Source organism: Cibotium barometz, chromosome 26 (genome assembly GCF_041138505.1).
Source record: "Cibotium barometz isolate CiBa-2024 chromosome 26, ASM4113850v1, whole genome shotgun sequence".
Taxonomy (NCBI): domain Eukaryota; kingdom Viridiplantae; phylum Streptophyta; class Polypodiopsida; order Cyatheales; family Cibotiaceae; genus Cibotium; species Cibotium barometz.
Genome location: NC_141071.1, coordinates 24344373 through 24361339, shown reverse-complemented (window position 1 = coordinate 24361339; position 16967 = coordinate 24344373). Strand labels below are relative to the sequence as shown.

General features: G+C 42.7%; 1 protein-coding gene across 1 annotated transcript in view; it reads right to left on the bottom strand.

The window, feature by feature from the left end:
* LOC147623801 (casein kinase II subunit alpha-2-like) overlaps positions 1–11414 on the bottom strand; it is a 33686-nt gene extending 22272 nt beyond the window's left edge. The window contains exons 1-5 of the mRNA XM_086820421.1: positions 11100–11414; positions 10766–10895; positions 9554–9748; positions 1865–2022; positions 1661–1751 (exon numbers count right to left, since the gene is read on the bottom strand). Of these exons, the coding sequence (XP_086676547.1) occupies positions 1661–1751; positions 1865–2022; positions 9554–9748; positions 10766–10895; positions 11100–11185 (660 nt within the window). The 5' untranslated portion in view covers positions 11186–11414. The remainder of the gene's footprint in view (positions 1–1660; positions 1752–1864; positions 2023–9553; positions 9749–10765; positions 10896–11099) is intronic.
* Between the last annotated feature and the right edge of the window lie 5553 nt (positions 11415–16967).

Sequence of the window (16967 nt, the reverse complement as noted above, 5' to 3'; positions counted from 1 at the left end):
TGGCCCAAGGAAAAGACCTTGCAGTGTTGTTCCTTCTTAACTTTGAGACGGCCTGTGATAAGAGTTGGCAGGGCATTCCTTGCGAGCATGGTAATTTGGATGGGTTTCTCAAAACCTTGGGTGCAAGGAGTCTGCTTTTCTTTGTTGGAGCACAAGGCAGCTTTCCTTGGCTTGCCAGACGATAAAGGTGAACACGCTCCTCCCAGCCATGCTGTGATACATCACCTCCCGATGGACCTTCTCGCATTTCTCTTTCAGCTTAATTCCCAACTTTCTTTGATATGGGGAGGCTGATAGCCTATTGATCAGCCAAGGTCTCCTGAAGCACCGTCATTTGCCTCTCCACAAGGGAACCTTGGCATCATCAACACTAAGATCCAGAGCAGAACTTTATGTGGCCTTTAACCAAGAAAGCCATGGAAGAATTTTTTAGGTGGCCCACATGGAAGACTGCACTCCTATCACCATCAGCCGCTTGCTACTAGGATGGATCTCACATCAGGGTGAAAGTTCGCAGAGAGCCTGCTTAGCTCTTTGAGGAAGCCTCTTCCAGTCCCCAATGTTGCAGAGAGGAGAATCTTCGGCAATCATTGATCTGGAACCACCTGGTTTGCTTTCCTTCCAGCTAACACATGCCAGAGAAACACATCCAAATCTCAGACTTCAGTCTGGCTCAGTCCTTGGCTCGACTCTTCTTCTCTCAGATACCGACCACACAGCAGCGCCAACAAATTGCTCATCCACGAGGAGGGCCAGTCAGCATAGAGTCCATCAACTCTGTCACCCCTCCATTGGTTCCTCCCCTCCCCCTATCTAGATGGCAACTTTTACCCCACGGCATTTTCCTTTGCATTGTGGGCCTGTGGGACAATACCCCTTAGTAATCTTCTTGCCGGCCAGCTGACCCTCACCTAAAGGGCAACAGAAGAGAATCACCAACCTAGCTGAGGGTTCAGATTATTGGGTTTCATGACTGGACTTAGCAGCATTATAGTGGACCCGGTGCATGGATGGCAACCTTTACCCCACAGCATTTTCCTTTGCATTGCGGGCATCTGGGACAATACCCCTTGGCAATCTTCTCACCGGCCAGCTGACCCTCACCTAAAGGGCAACAGAAGAGAATCACCAACCTAACTGAGGGTTCAGATTCATGGGTTTCATGACTGGACTTAGCAGCATTATAGCGGACCCAGTGCATGGATGCCCCCATCATGACAAACTTCTGAAAATGTCTGCGGAGTAGTTTCCTTCCCCGCTTGATCTCATATTTTCTTTGGATTTACCCTAATTGAGGGTCACCCAGTAGACATGCTGCCATTGTTGTGAAGGCCCGGGGCAGTCTCAGTGTCGATCATGCAGCCACTTGGCAAGTTTGGCTCATAGACCATGCACAAGAGGCAATACACTTTTCTTCACACTTGGAGAGAACATCCCCCCTCCCTCTTTTTCAGTCATTACCTCTATATGAGGTTTGCCACTCACTCACAGTAGGATCTTGTGGATGCGAAAATAATAATAATAAGAGCTCAAAGCTCTCCTTTTATACAAAATGATCTTCATACCCTTACTGTGTCAGCCTCTATTCACACGAGAAGTCTTCCTATCACCCAAACAAGAGATGAAGAAACAACTCAATTTGCTTTTGAATTTAACTTACCATCCCTGCAAACATACAGCCAAGACTCCACATGTCTAGAGAGTAGTCATAATCTTGCAGATCCACCAAAAGCTCAGGGCCTTTGAAGTACCTATAAAACTCAGAGACATACAAATAAGATCAAGCTGTAAAACAACTTCCAAACCACAACTTAAAAACGACTTCAACCATCCAGTCAATTGAAGGATCACCAAAATCTCAAACCTGGAAGCCACTCGGACGTTGTACTCCTTGGCAGGATGATGGAACTCTGCAAGGCCCCAGTCAATGAGCCGCAGCTTCTTTTGGTCATGATCAATCATCACATTGTGAGGCTTCACATCCCTGTGCATAATTCCTTGAGAATGACAGTAATCTAGCGCCTGTTGCATAATGCACGCATAACAATATGACTTGCCATTAAAGGAGCACTTAACAGATTTTTAAGCCACGCAAAAAAAAAAACAAAGCATGAGATAGAACTGACACAGCTCTCCTCTTTTTTAGATTCTTCCATGCAGTATCAGCCAGTCAAAGCCACGACTAAGTACCCCAAACTCATGCAGAACAAAAGCACAATCTCAACTTCAAGCCAGGTACTCACAATACATCATGCATATAAAGTAAGCAACTTTGCTTTGGTACTCTCAGCTTCATAGAACAGCTTGTCGTCGAGGGCATGCACTAGAAGGCAGAGCTGGTCAACTGCACTCATTGCTAGTGGGACTAGTTTCATTTGAATATATACCAATTATAGTTTCCAGGCAGTTCATGAAACGCGTTTCAAAAACATTTTTAGCTGCACGTTTTTTTAATTTGAAAAAAGGGTTGTCTTAAATAGCAACCTGCCTTATACAAGAAACAAAGAAATGGACATTGCTTCTCTTTTTGTGTATACGTCGTCCTTGACAAGTGCCTACAAGTGGAATCCTTCTCACAAATACCCACTTCATGTTAGAAAACAAAGTCCAGCCTCACTGTACTTTGTAATGGGTTTAGTTAGCTCATGTTTTGTAAGAGCCCCATATGAGGAGAAGCTATGGTTGGGCAACTTGACACATTCCTGATTTAGACACCAAATGGTGGCCTTAGTGGCTTGATGATATTAGTAGGTCTGGCATAGTGCTAGATAGGCTACATGTAGTCGTGGACCATTAAATGGGACGCACCGAGGTAGGTTGTGACACACCTCAAAGTATTCAGGCACATCTCCCTAAGCCAGGCATCAGATAGGAGCGATGGGCAGGTACACAGCCAGCAGCAGGAGCAGCCGGATGCAAGTACAGTAGTCAGGCATGCTTCTCGAAGGCGAAGTTGCCACTGGCAGTCGGCCAGTGGTCCTGGTCATGGGCAGTCCTCTCAACAGGCTGATGCAGGCCGACCAACACTAGTATTCATACATATATATATATATATGTGTGTGTGTGTGTGTGTGTGTGTGTGTGTGTGTGTGTGTGCATAAATATTAAATACATATATACATATATGTATATCAAGGTCACCATAAAACGTTTCACTATTGCGGTGAAACGATTTATTTTGGAACAAAACATTTCAACACCAAGTAGGTGGACAGTGAAACGTTGGACCAAAATGATCATATACATAAAATGTGAAAGTACTGGCCAATAGTTATAAGATTATTCGAGCATATTTATCATCAGTAAACAAAGAAGACATATAAAAGAGAAGAGAAAAGAACAAATAGGATGAAAGAAGGAAAAAGAAACATTTATAAAAGATAAAAAGCACACAAAATTACAACCTTTTTCCCCACATGAAACGATATGGTTTCAATGTGCACATGAAACGTTTCAATACTAAAATGTGAAACGAGTTTCAAAGCCACCGAAACAAGTTTCATGGTGACCATGATGTACACACACACACACACACACACACATATATAGCCGGGTTATTATTACAAACATACATACATACATATGAATTGACGCAACAATTTGTTAATTAGATTTTCGGACTTTATGGGTTGCCTTCTTATATCGTGAGTGATAGGGACTCCAAGTTTATTGGACATTGCTGGCAATTAATTTTCCAAAGATCGGAGACTACACTGAGTATGATTTCCTCTAATCATCCTTAGTCAACCAGAGAGGATGAATCACATTCTAGAGGATATGCTTTGTGCATATGTTTCCAAGAGACCATCTCATTGGGAGAAGTACATCCCTAAGATCGAGTTTGCTTACAACAGTGATAAGCATACAATAGAGTCCGTTTATGCTTATTTGCGGATATGAACGTGACATTAGGACTTAAGGGTTTGAAACTAGAAGCGACTATGGATTTCTTGTTAGAGATGTAGGAGATGGTAGCTCGCGCTAGGGAAACTATCAAGAGTGCTCAAGATTGTCACACTTTTATTGTAAGGTCTCCACAGACGACACCCAAGGATTATCTGACTTAATACCAAAACCCTAACAAGGTTTCATAGACCCGACATAGTTGTACCCATCACATGACCGCAATGGATTGTGGCTAGCGAGTCACCACCCAACCGTAGGTTCAATGTCTCGAACCGCCCCCAAGCGGCCAGTCATAAATGCATTAAATGCTATTTAACTCAGCCGACTGGTCCTCCTCCTTGCGCCTGCTGCTGCCCCTATTTTCTGGTTCAGCCGACCACGTCCATGAGCAGCCGACAGCCTTGTGTGCAGCCAGCACCACCTGTCCTGCAGCCGACAGCCATCTGACCTTCAGCTTGCTCTCCACGCCTGTCTCCAGTCTACACTGCCAAAGGTGCTCTGTGCTCTGGTTCTACTCTTTATCTGGCTGCCTCTTCTGGATTTAGCTCTGTCATCATCCATCCCTGGCAACCCTTTTTCTCTGAAAACCCGGCCTGTTCTCCAAACCACTCTATCTCTGACGAAGATCTATGCATATGTTTTCCTCTAGTCCACAATCCATTCCTGCCCTGACTCTGAACACCGTCTTGGTCTTCATTCCTGAGAAATGAGTCTGGCACCCTCACATCACCCTTGGAGGATAAACCTCCCTTGGGACCGTTGCCTGTGAACCTATCTGGCTCACAGGACTGCCATCCCCTCTGGCACTGTGGAACACCACCAACAAACCTCCTAGGAGTTCTTCCCGATCTGTGTTCCTTGCCCTGGGCTTTGAATCCGTGTACTTTCCTGTACCTTGGACCTGTACACCATCATCTGGGACTGAATCAGTGTTTAGCTTTGCTGAGCCTGATGCTCTGATACCAATGTAACACGCGGAAGCTCTGGGAGTCTTCTTTCAGCCCTAAACACTCTTGGAAACCATCTGATGCAAAAACGCAGATATAGAGAGAGAGTAGAGAGAGAGAGAGATGTGCTGAAAATTCAGTATATTCATATGGTACAAAAAGGTACTTCTACTACAGCCATAGGTTGCCTTACATAAAAGGTGGTAACACACCAAAATTCTGTCCTAAACTAGGACCCTAATGATCCACTCCCTAGTGGAATGAATGGTCAATTCAATGAGCACTTGATGCCTTTTATAGGTCCCTTGGACACTTGGTAGATTGGCCGACTGCTGGTCGGCCAGTCATAAATGCATTAAATGCTATTTAAGTCAGTCGACTGGTCCTCCTCCTTGCGCCTGCTGCTGCCCCTATTTTCTGGTTCAGCCGACCACGTCCATGAGCAGCCGACAGCCTTGTGTGCAGCCAGCACCACCTGTCCTGCAGCCGACAGCCATCTGACCTTCAGCTTGCTCTCCACGCCTGTCTCCAGTCTACACTGCCAAAGGTGCTCTGTGCTCTGGTTCTACTCTTTATCTGGCTGCCTCTTTTGGATTTAGCCCTGAAAATGTCCATGGCATCTATGATGCACATGACACCTGCTTGGTACCGATGGCCCCAACCTAGCATCCCATACCAAAAGACCGAACCACCCACCTTGTAGCTCCATGGCCATGAGATCTTGCACGCTTCCTTGGTAGCCCCGGGCCACTGCATGACTACTTGACCTCCTATGTCTAATAAGTGACCCCAAGGTCACTTATATAGTAATATTTGGCCCTTGCTTTATTTATAAGCTTTCATGATTTATTTATAAGCTTTTAGCCATTATTAGCCCTAGGCTATTAATTATAAGCTCTTAGCCAACCTGGACCTCTTCTTACTAGTGCCCTTCGCCCACGTGTGAACCCTCCCCACGCCATAAGCTAGTAGGCAATGTTCTGTGCGAGTTTTCTCCAAGGAAATGCTTCTGTATTTGAGTACCCAAGAGTTTTGAGACTTTGAGGACAAGAAAGTATCCAAATTATCCCCTAGGTGCATGGACCTTACAAAATCCTGAATAGAGTAGGTGAGGTTACTTATAAGCTTGTAGACTACAAGAAGTTCAAAAGTCAACTTATTTCTAAGTTTCTTTTCCTTGAAATCTACTTTGAGCTTCGGCTCACGTGGAATAAAAGTCCTCAACATCAACAAGTTCTTGAAGTGACACAATGTTATACTCGCCGTTTAGTTTCTCCTTGAGTCTACTAACATGAAAAATTGGATGATGAACATAAGATTAAGTCGAAAGATAGGACCGATGAGGACTCGGCTTGGGAGATGGTGGCTAGTTTGAGGCAATGATTCCCTGCTTTCAATTGCAAGGACACGTAAATGTCTAAGGGGAAGTATGTTATGTACTAACGCAAACCGTAGGTTTAGTTAACCTAATCTCGATGCTAGAGAGCCCAACGATTAGGAAATGCACGCCAATTATAGGATAGGGCCCTAGTGGTATGGGACACCAAGACTGATTGATTTGGTCTCTATGGACGGGTGATCCAATGTATTGGATCTATTGTTGCGTGGTGAGCCTGAGCCTGAGCCTGAGCCTGAGCCTGAGCCTGAGCCTGAATATAATTTGGACTTACGTGTGTTCAATGTGTTTACGGCATCGTGTCACCGTCTTGGACACTTCCAAGTAGTTTCACATGTGGAGAGACTCCGGAGAACACCAAGATATCAACAAAGTACAAACCTTGGAAATGGGAGATTTATTTGACCATGGTGCCCAAAACCTAGTCATGGCTCTTGGAACAACATGTGAGTCACGCAGGTGGAATTGGTCATGCAAGAAACACCCTAATGCCCTGGGGAAGGATTCCCGAGTGAACGGAGGCCAAAAGGTGGCATTTCACAATGTTCACATCATTTTAATATTGGGTGGACAGGTAAAAGGCCCTATTTAATGATGCCCACCACCTTTTTCTCTTCCAGAAACAACTTGCGCAGCACCTCTGTACAGCCACATACTGCTCCATACAGCTGAACTACACCCGCTGTACCTACCCCACTTAGCCATACTATACTTTCATGTACCTGCTGGACATCTCCTGTACCTGCTCTACAATTGTTTGTTCTTGTTGTAACCATCTTATATCTACTGTATGGTGAGTTGTACCTGCTGTCCTAGCATCGGTACTTGCTGTTGCACCTTCTGCACCCTCTACTGCCACAGTACCTGCTCTACCAGCTGTACAAGCACATGTACCTGCTGTTCCAGCACCTATACCAGTGGATTAAGTTTTATGGAATTTCGGTCATGTTTTAATCTTTAAATATGCATTGATGTAATAGTGTATATAAGGCCCTAGTTCCTCGGGCAAGCCCCCTGCTTCAGTTACATTGGTACCAGAGCAAGGCCACCTTCTCTCTTCAAGGAAGAAAAGGATCAAAAGTGGGGACCACACTTACCATCACTGCTACTAAGCATGGCAAGTCAGTCCACTCTATAGAGCATAGACAACAGTCTCTCAAGCTCAAGTTACAACAAGGAATTTTATCAACTTCATTGACCTTAGCCACCATCATCACTAGTGGTGTACTCTAATAGCTAACGAACAACGCAATTCGTTTTTAGAGAAAGAGAGACGATGAGAGAAATACCTAGAAATCTTGACATCTACAACACCTAGACACGCATATCTCTTCAACCTTAGCACTCCAAGAATCTGCTCTAAACACAGCTGAAAAGACGGTTAGTACTAACCAAATCATGAGGTAGCAAGGTAGTTCACCTTCCAACCATGACCGGCATCCACCAATCTCCCCCAAACCAAGGCTAGCGCTTCCTACTCGATCCCATATCTCTAGAGATTTCTTCCCGTGGGCTCCTAAAGAATACTCAGCAGCTTGCAATGCTTCTTCAAGAACGATTGGACAAATGGAAAGTGCTGACTCATTCAACAATTGATCATCCGGAAGTTTTTTTCCATATCTTTGTGCTGATGCCGTGAGGATGCAATGTGAGCCAAGGCATTGCACAAATCTTGGTTATCATGAATGCACTCTACTTGGATCTTTTCCTTTTATGAAAGGGCACTTCATATGGACAACGTGCAGCTACAGGCAACTGCAAGGCAAGTGGGAAAGAATGTGGCACACCTGACCTATACTGGTGCCATGTGGTAGACAACTAGCCAAGATATTAGTCGGGCTGCAGGTACAAGATGTGGGCAAGCAGGCACACAAGTCGGCCGATCTTGGAGGACAGTCAGGCAACAATCGAGTACATGCAGGCACACAAGTCGGCCAATCTTGGAGGGCAGTCGGGCAACAGTCAAGTAGGCCATGAACAGTAGGAACACGTGCGCATCAGGCTGGGCACGCACCACCAACAGCCCACATGTGAGAAACACAGCCTTATAAGCAATCGTGGGTTTTTATACTGGCCGTGGACATTAAAACAAGCCGACAGCATTAACATGACCAACCAACAGTAATGATGCATATATATACGTGCATAGGAAATTCGTCAAAAACATCTGCTTTTCTTGGTGCTAGTCTCTCTACAAAGCACTTCTCTGCATGCGTGGGCTGGCCAAGGAGATCTTCAGCAAAGCTTGGGTTGCGACATTCCCAGTCATCTTTTATATCGGAAACACTTATATCTTTTACATAATCCAGAACATTAGTTTAGAACTCGTGTGTGCCATGTTCTTCTCTCGTCTCTATCAGACCCTAGCACATAGGCACAAGTGTTCTATAGTATTCCACTTGTAAGACTATCTTCGCATTATGGGCTTCATACTGGATGTTAGCATTCATACCTTCACCAAATCCCACCACCTGAAGGCTAACTGAGGCCAAAACAAAATGGGCAGAATGAGCAGCCTGTTTTGTAATGACATCCTCCGTGCTACAAGACAAACCTCTGTCCATCCACACAACCATAACATTTGAACAACTCCTTAGGCTCAAATTCGGTAGAAGACACCCCCTCCTCCTTAGTTTCCAACTAAAGGCTGATAATGGCATCAAGCGCGGGAGCTGGGGGATTTTGAGAAGCTAGGGTGGCTGAATTGTAGAAACTGAAGGTGCAGGCTTACTTGCAAGAGCAACCTGCTTCTTAGGACATTGATGCTTGAAGTGTCCCCCAGTATGGAAAAAAAAAACACCCATCATCTTTCCATTATGAAGCCACTCTGCTTTGGTCAATTTCCCCCTGTTATACCTTGACTCACCTTATGATCCTGAATTGGCTCCCATTGGGTCTGAAACCAAGGGCTCAAATGGATCTTGTAGGACCCATGGGTAGATGGTTTATTACCCCATTGGGAGTAGGTTTAGTCATTGACCCTTGGGTAGTTTTAGGTTTCCCATGGTTGTACTTAATCTCGATGTTCTGAGCAATCTGCACAACAGAAGCGAACGTGTCATGCCACCTAGATAGGACCCCAGTCCCTTTTGGCACAACTATTGCTATGCAAGTGACCAGGTCAAACGAGCAGGCTAGTGGATGGATGGAACAGAACAGAATACAAATTTAATAACCCAAGCGAAAAACCCCAAAAGAGAGAGTGTGTACATTCTTGCTGAGCAAAACAGAAAAAACACTTTCCAAACCTGCCACAAATGCATCTTAAATAACTATCGTGCAAGAAGAAAAGATATGTACTTACCTTCAAAAGCTCATATATGTAGTAGCGAATGTCGTAATCTGTTAGTGTCGGATAAAGGACTTTGAAATCTGTATTGTTGACATACTCAAAAACCAAGCTTGGTGTCTTTGATTGTGGATCTCGTACTATGTCCAAAAGCTTGATGATATTTGGTCCCCCACAAAGATTTTGTAGAATTTTGATCTCTCTCTTGATCTGAAAAGGACCCAAAAAAACACATGGCATTGAGCAACTGCAAGACAACAAAAGCATATGAAAATTGCCAACTTCATCCATGTATAACCTTTAAAAACCCTGATACATGCATGGACAGCTAGCACAGGTAGGCCTGCCCCAGAACCTCACTTCTGAGGCTACAAATGATAACTTCCAAACTAAAATGCCATGGCATACATGTGCCAAAATATAACTAGATGCAGGTGTAGCCTGTGGTTGGAGGCACACTCTTAAAGGCTGTAAACATGCAGTCCCCTAAGGGACTGCATTCTTCACTTCCAAGCCATCATTATTGCTGATCTAGTCTCAACCACATTTGACACTTGCAGATCAAAAAAACCCGGGAGACCTTCCATCCTTCCGGGTCCTGCTGATGTGTCTCACAAGGTGCAGCCACCAAGCAGAGCAGGATTGGCACTTTCCACCCTTGCAATTGTGGCAGCATGGCGTTATAAAATGGACACTGGGGAAATGCGCCTCCAGGAACTCATCACCTTCCTCATCTAGAGTAGGGAATAGATGATGGATACCTGTTCCCCACCAGAATGGGTACCACCAAAACAGCAGAGCCTATTTCAGAAAACAGGCTATCCAACCCACCATTACAGAAGCCTTGTGTTCTCATGGGAGAATGCATTTGGCTGCTCAATTCTTGCACGCTGATTGGAGAACTGCTTGGAAAAAATACTCCAAACAAAAAACAGGCTGTAAATGAGCACCTAAGATAAAGCTTTCCTCCAAAATTCTGATCCCCGATGATGCCCAGGTGAACTGTGTGACAACTAGCAGGAGGAAGTAGAGGCGCACCCATTTCTGGACAGATTTTCTGGCCAAAAACATGGTGAGCAGCTAAGTTTCAATTCACCCTGAGTTCACCTGATAGACAAAAACCCTAACTCGTCTGCAACCACATAGGAAATCTCACGACCCATATATACATAAAGCTGCCCTTCTCTCGTGGAAGTGACCTAAGCATGAGAAAGGCATGAAAAATACCTTCTTCTTCTTTACAGGCTTCAGGATTTTGATGATACAACGCTCGTTGTTGGCAGTGTTGACGCCTTCGAAGACCTCGCTGTATTTCCCGCGACCCACCTTCCGCACTACCTCGTAATCCTCTTGGTCACTGAAACCCAGATCAGAGATAGATCCGAGCAACATCAGAAAAGTCAAGGAAACGCTACATAACTAAACGGACGAAACACTAAAAAGTGAAAACGCTATGAGAACCCTAACAAAGCTTGACACGGAGAACCATAAGAGAGCTCAACACAGAGAACTCAAAATAAGCATAACGCAAAGATCTCTGGAGAGTTTGAGCTCGGATTACCCCCATTGAACTACGAGCGACTCGTAGTCCCAGTAATCCTTTGGACGATTCAGATTCACATCGGCGTACACAAGCGCCTTGGACATAACACCCGGCTTGCGAGTCGATTTGCCGATCTTCTGAGCCAGGTTTACTAGATGGGGGGAAACGAAGCTAAAAGCAGGTGTTAGCTTACGTGAAGAAGAAATGGGCTCTGCTTCTGAGGAGGGCTAAGGCAGTAAGAGATCAAATTCCACAAAAATGAGAGAAAATGGGCACCCCTTAAAGAGAACACAAGCTGCAAACAACAAGCTTAGTGGTTTGATTTCTATCTGTGCAGGCGCTGGCACGCAGTATTAATGAGGTTCTTTCAAATTTTCACTATTTTCTTTTTCTTTTTCTAAAAAAACACACAAGAGGAGGAAAAACTTGCACCGGTGATGATGATGGTATATGGGAGAATATATTACATTATATTGATATTGGAGGTTAACTTGGCACTAGTTTGGTAGCCTAACATGACATAAAAATGTTCTTTTTAAGTGGGTTGAGGGTTCTCGAAGAAATGAGTTCGCTTGATCCTAGAGTTTGATCCTAGAGTTTGCTCATCTGCCTCATATCATTGTTTCGGTTAATTAATAGGACATAAGGCTCGCTACATCCCAGAGTCGGCTCGTCAGCCTCATATCAATGTTTTTGGTTACATTATAGGACATAAAATGAATTTTTAAAGCGGGTTGAGGGGGTTGAGGGTTCTCAAAGAGATGAGTTCGAACCCTAGTTTGCTTAATCCTAGAGTCGGCTCATCTGCCTCATATCAATGTTTTGGTAGCTTAAAAGGACATAAAAATAAGGCTCGCTACATCCTAGAGTCGGCTCGTCAACCTCATATCATTGTTTTTGGTGACATTATATGACATAAAATGTTTTTTTTAAGCAAGTTGAGGGTTCTGTAAGAAATAAGTTCGCTCCATCCTAGAGTTGGCTCATCCACCTCATATCACTGTTTTGGAAACCTAATAGGACATAAATCCTTTCATTAAAGGGATTTTTAAAATATGAAATAGGCTTTCTATACCGCTCCTTTCTCTAAGCCTTATTTTCCCTCTTTCGGGCCTTGCTTTTGTTACCAAGATTATAGGTTATAGAGCTTTGCACAAATCTCTTACTAGAAATCAAATCTAGCCATACTATATTTTGTGATAGAGTTCAAGGCATAAGAACTAGGATTCTCTTACTATAAATCAAATCTAGCCATACTATATTGCACAAATCTCTTACTAGAAATCAAATCAAATTTTGCACAAATCTCTTACTAGAAATCAAATCTAGCCATACTATATTTTGTGATGGAATTCAAGGCATAAGAACTAGGATGCAAAAGATAGCATGTGAAAATTCATTATAGATAACTTGGAAAAACTTTTTGAAGATAGTTGTTTAACAGCTCATCATGTTGCCAAACTAGTGATATTGAGAGAAGAAGGAAAACTACCTTCTTGAAATTTTCAAATATAATTAGATGAAAGTATAAAACAAATACTTTTTCAAAATTACTAATTTTGCTTCAACCCACAATGAGAAGGATGTTCATTTCAAAAAGTTTTTTGAACACTACCTTTAGGTTAGGAATAAAAATAGAATGTGAACCTTTTCCCAATGCAAATTTCCTTTGAAGTATGTAACATACATGACTAAAAGGACATGGAAAAAATATCGAAACAAAATCAAAGGCATCATGTTTCCTCTTAACAAATCGGGGGGTATTGCTATAAAAACCAAACATTATGCCTGGTTAAAAATTGTGCATTCTACATTGTTTTTTTCCCAAAGTCATTTTTAAAGAAACAAAAGTTGGTGAACTTGAAGGTGCTAAAGTCATAAGAGTCCAATTAAAAAAGAGTGCATGCAACATCCGAATAAGCCTAGTCAAAGACATGCACCTTCAAAACCTACATTTTCATACATATAAGGAAATTTTAAATGCCCACCAATAGTTAGAGACAAAGGAGCTCACTATGTACCAATGAAAAGATTTCTATGGCATCTAATGGATAATGGATTTCATGTTTGACTATAAAAATAAATTTTCCACATATGCAAAGAGCCTATTACAAAGCAAAAGAGAAGATAAAATTACACCAACATCATAAAAAAATGGGGACGATTCATGATTTCAAAACGTGGGCTCTTTATGACGAGTAAAGGTTGTTGGGGGATTTACAGTGTTAAAAATCATTATGCTTGGGAGCCCATTTGTATGAGAGATAATAATGAGTAGTTCTCATGTGTCATCTTATGAAGTATATTCATTAATCCCAAATTAAGTGATTTCACCCTCCATGGCCTTGGGTCTCGAGAGGGTGAATCTAGACCATGCATTCAAGAGGGATTATTTTCTATAATTTATACATATATCTACGACATCAACATGGCCATAATGCTTTCTAGAGTTGCTGTTGTGTAAGCTACTCAAACCATAATGCTTTCTAGAATCGATGATGTATAAGCTACACAAACCATGACTTATCAAATCAACTATAACATATTGAGTCATCAAAAGCACCTACACCTCATTGTCATTTTCAACTCCACCCTCGAGGACCATGATGATTGGGAAGGGACGAGGGCTCTCTTTTCCACCTCAAGAAATTGGGTTGCCCCTAATGGGACTCCATTTTCTTCCAGGCTCTCCCATGAGGCTACCCCATTTTCTTGGAGGGGTGTTGGAAGGGGGGGAGGGGGAGGGGGGAGGGGGGAGGGGATGCTGAGAAGCTAAGATGCTAGGGATAGGCTTGGTATAGTGTTGTGCATAATGAGATATTTGATTAGGGGGCTCAAAACAATCAAGATAATCTATGATTAAGATATGTGGACACCAACAATGAGCACACTCAACTAAATGTATTGCAATATGCTTTTAGCCATATAATGAGGGGCTTCTAATATAGCTAGCCTCTAGCCAAGAATCTTTGCCATAAGGCACCCCTACCCATGATTTATAACCTTTCTAAGATAACACCTACCCATGTGGCATTATTATCCATGAGTTGTCACCTTTCTAAGATAACACCCTCCCATGTGCTTATCCTTCCAACTTTACACAATTGATATTACCCAAGCTATACTCCCTCTCAAGATAACACCTACCCATGTGCTTATCCTTCCGACTTTACACAATTGATATCACCCAAGCTATACTTCCAACACTGCCCCTTAATTATATAAATTTGTGGCACCATAATTTATAACACTCCCCCCTTGGTGTCACATTCCATAAATCTAGGAGCACTTCATTACTTTCACCAATTCTTTAATACTCCCCCTCCATAGCATGAACTAGACATGTTTCGCTCATGACTCTCATACACGTGCATGCCTCTCTCTCATGGACACAACTCAACACACACATATATGCCCTTTTAAACAAAAATTCCACTTTAAGACTCTTCATGGTTTGGGTTAGGCACCCTCTGCGACAATGGTGTTATTGGGAGGTAGAGAGCTCAACCATCCGGACAGGGGACGGGGATTTAGGGGAGCCAATATGACCAGTTTTACGGACTCAAGAGTGGCCGGACACTAGTAAACGTGGCTGGGCACATGTGAAGGGCTTTTAGCTATTAAAAGAGTATGAGTCTAGAGATAGTAGTCGTGTAGTTTTTTGCTATGGTTGGGGAGGTGAACCAAGGAGCTCTCAGCACCCACGTTTGGAGAAGAAGATCGTGCAGCCATGGTTGCCCTAGTATCAGAGCATGCCAATTAGCAGCATCTATCCTTTGAGCGTTGCACTCTATGGAAACATTGGCCACTACTTCTACACTGAAACAAGTCGACACACAAACGTTCACATAATAGCTTGCAGAGAACAACAAAAACTGGCTTATGGTAGCCTACATACGTAAGGAGTGGCAACCACTTTTTTTTTCTCTCATGCCTTTAGCTCCTACCAAAGTTGTCAAACAATAGTACTGCACTGATGTAGACACAACAACCAAGAGTTTGTTTACGTAGTTATTGCCCAGTGTAGGTCAAAGTTCATAGCATCCCATTGCCTATGCTATTGTTCAGCCGCCCCGCCGACAGAATTGTGCACCCAATTGAACCATCAGGCCACGTTGTAGTGTAGCGCTGGAGCTTCTTCGAAATTCAAAGATTTCAAATTTTAAAAAAAACAAAAGAAAATAAAAAAATATATAACCCATTCAAAGGTTTTAAACCTTTGAACCTTGGAGGATGTTCCCACGGTGGAGTTATCAAGTGGAGTTTCGGGGTTATTCTTATGAAGATTGGAAGGTGCTTCTCAACAACGACAACCCGTAGCTTTTCATATGGCACTGACAACTTCACTTTGAGCTAACAATCCGATTGATTTCCAAGAGCTTGGACTTTAGGTTGGTGCTTGTGTTCATTCTCCTGCATCATATTTAGAGGGTCCATATGGAATCTAATAACCTTAATGAGTCTGGAGATCCCAGTCGTTTGTTGGACATGGAAAAGGTAGTGCTCGATCCTAACGTCACAATGACCTTCTTTTTATGATAATTTAGTCGCACTAAATAGTTTAAGGCTATAGAATCCTGTACTTTGGACATTGAGGCCAAGCACGGTAAGATACTTCTATTTATTCAAGAGTTAAAGGATAATATGCAAGCTTCTACCACTGTAAGTGCTTCAGTGGGTGGGATGCTACTAGAACCCGCCCAAGGGAGCAATGCGAATGTCAGTACATCTAACTCTAGAGATGCTATTGCTATTCTAAAAGATCTGAAACCTCCAACTTTTAATGGGGGGAGGAGAAGGAACGTAATAAGGATGCGGTCAACACTTTTTTACAAAAGTGGCAGGATTTGCATTGATTGCGTCAAACTCGAGAGGAGATATACGCGCTTGAAGCGAGCTTAACTCTAGGAGGTAAGGCATACAAGTGGTGAATGAGCTTGGAGTCCAGAACTTGGCCTACTACGTGGGCTAAATTTGAAAGTGTGTTCATGAAGGAATTTCTTCCTGAGAATGAGATGGATCATAATTGGGAAACGTGGGATAATTGTGAGATGAGAAATCTCACATTGACTCGGTACATCTCCAATTATAAAGAAATCGTTCTTAAGTTGAAAGGAATAGACAATTTTCAAAAGATTTGTGGATTAGACTCGGACTATAAGAATCAAGTCAAGCAAAATGAACCGAAAACTTTAGAATGAGCAATTAAGTTTGTTCAGATTTTCGATGACATTGTCGGAAAGAAAAAGCATGCACATAATGTATAACAAACACCTAGTGTGTCTGAGGGTTCCAAGCATCAAGGTCAAAATAAGAGGAAAGGACCTAACCAAAAGAATGACCAATCCAATAAGTCTAAAGGACCACATAAATTTCTAAAGCATGAGGATTTTGAAAGAGTTAAAAAAAATATATGTTTTCACTGTATGGGAAAGGGTCATAGTAAACTACAATGTCCTAAACTTAAAGAAAATGAGACGAATCAGGGTGATCAAAGAAAAAAAAGCAAGTGCACACTATTCAAGTGCTCCCTCTAGAGACTTCTTGTAAGTTTAAAGAGGTTCAAGTTTACCGTGTTGATTCTACTCATGCGTGTTGTGTCACATCATCGATGTGGGTGCCAACATTTGGACCACATGAGTTGGTTCGAATGTATGGTCACGTTAAGGGTCACAAGGTACGAGTTATGATTGATGATAGTGCCATACACAATTTCTTGAACTATACTTTAGTCAAGAAATTAAAGTTGTCGGAAAGTTCAAGTGATCATAAATATGTGGTTTCTTTGATTAACGGTTATGATAAAGATGTTTGGGATACAGTAGTCCGTGATGTCTCATTAATCATTCAAGGTCATGTGATGCATTTGGATTTTCAAGTTATGCA